The sequence below is a fragment of the Trichinella spiralis genome (assembly GCF_000181795.1).
Source record: "Trichinella spiralis strain ISS 195 chromosome Unknown Scfld2095, whole genome shotgun sequence".
Lineage (NCBI taxonomy): Eukaryota > Metazoa > Nematoda > Enoplea > Trichinellida > Trichinellidae > Trichinella > Trichinella spiralis.
The window spans coordinates 1-1,652 of record NW_003529034.1 but is presented as its reverse complement, the minus strand read 5'-3'; the positions used below and the strand labels follow the sequence as shown (position 1 = coordinate 1,652).

The window sequence follows — 1,652 nt, the reverse complement described above, 5'->3', positions numbered from 1 at the left end:
TTGACTAGTGTACCATTGCGCTTGAGTCATCACAAGCATGATGCCAAGGATGAATATCAAAGTATAAACTTTGTGATTTTCTTTTATTTCTTACGGTTATATTTTATTGTATATTTTATATTTTAGCCATCACAATAACTTATCCGAAGGGATCCAACATTAACCCTTCTACTCCAGTTTTGCCAAGACCGCAAGAAAAGGCTCCAGATTTTAAATCTCAAGCAGTCATCAGTCGTAAAATTAGTGAAATTAAATTGTCTGATTATAAAGGGAAATGGTTGATTTTGTTTTTCTATCCAATGGATTTGTAAGCGAAGTTTATGATTTGGTAAAATTTGTAAAAGCTCTCTTTTAACCACAGGACATGCTTATTTGTAGCACGTTTGTTTGTCCAACTGAAATAATTGCTTTCAATGATCGAGCTGGTGAATTCAAAGAAATTAACTGCGAATTAATTGCTTGTTCTACTGATTCGCACTTTTCACACTTTGGATGGATAAACACTCCCCGAAAATTAAGTTTTTATGCTTTATAAATTTCTGTTATTACGTTTTATAGATTTTTAATAATTATAATTTTAGGAAGGTGGTTTAGGAGAAATGAAAATTCCTATAATGGCTGATTTTACAAAATCTATATCTCGCAGTTATGGTGTTTTATTGGAAAAAGATGGGATCGCTCTCAGGTTTGAAGCATAAACATATATATATATATATATATATATATATATATATATATATATATATATATATATATTCATTTTAGCAAATGTTTTGTTTTTAGAGGCTTATTTCTGATTGATCCTCACGGTATTTTGAAACATGTAAGTGTTAATGATTTGCCTGTAGGAAGATCTGTTGATGAAGCACTTCGTTTGGTGAAAGCTTTCCAGTTTTTCGAAAAGCATGGCGAAGGTAAATATTAATTTTTAATTGTTTGCAAGCAACCGAAATTTTTTTATATTATACTTTTGATTATGTACAATTTAATGCTGATTATCAATATTAATTTTTTAAGTTTGTTTGCCACTGAGAAAGAACAATTTAATCTCTTATAAAATACTTAGGAATCACATAATTATCATTCCAGTAATATTTTGCACATACACATGCTTTTTGCAACGCAGTGCCGAAAAAACATTTGTGGTAACATGATTTTTTGCAAATGAATTTACAAAATCATTTAATAATTTTTACTAATTCGTAAATTACAAGATTCCAATAAAATTATGCAGCATTAAAATCGCCAAACATTATCGTATATATATATATATATATATATATTTATTTATTTATTTATTTATTTATTTATATGTTTGTACAATTTGTTTATTTTTTCAGTTTGTCCAGCAAATTGGAAACCAGATGGACCAACTATTAAGCCTAACGTAGATCAGGCGAAAGAATACTTCTCTAAAGTGAAATAGATATGTTTCTGTTTTGTATTTTGCTTTTTTCTTTGCAGTTGGTGTTGCATGGTTACTAGGTGGGTGTCATTGATTTATGCTTCATTGTGATAGATTAATGCTTTGCTTATTTTATTTTAATGGATTCTTGTTTTCTCTACTTCTATTATTGCTACAATAATTCTTATTGTTTCCTTATTTATAATAAATTAAAGAATGCATTGTTGAAGTACTAACTTATATAATA

The 1,652-nt window shown here is 28.0% G+C and overlaps 1 protein-coding gene across 1 annotated transcript; it reads left to right on the top strand.

Annotated features, from left to right (window-relative positions):
* Positions 1-242: 242 nt before the first annotated feature.
* On the top strand, positions 243-1,461 carry Tsp_13221 (peroxiredoxin). Its single transcript, XM_003368697.1, has 5 exons — positions 243-307; positions 379-518; positions 586-685; positions 784-914; positions 1,341-1,461. The coding sequence occupies exons 1-5, from the start codon at positions 300-302 to the stop codon at positions 1,424-1,426; spliced, it is 465 nt and encodes a 154-aa protein (XP_003368745.1). The 5' UTR covers positions 243-299; the 3' UTR covers positions 1,427-1,461.
* The last annotated feature ends 191 nt before the right edge of the window (positions 1,462-1,652 follow it).

Excerpts from the sequence above, each read along its gene's own strand:
- Tsp_13221 (XM_003368697.1), top strand. Across the intron at positions 686-783 it reads AAAGATGGGATCGCTCTCAG|AGGCTTATTTCTGATTGATC; the intron begins GTTTGAAGCATA and ends TTTTGTTTTTAG. Across the intron at positions 915-1,340 it reads TTTCGAAAAGCATGGCGAAG|TTTGTCCAGCAAATTGGAAA; the intron begins GTAAATATTAAT and ends TTATTTTTTCAG.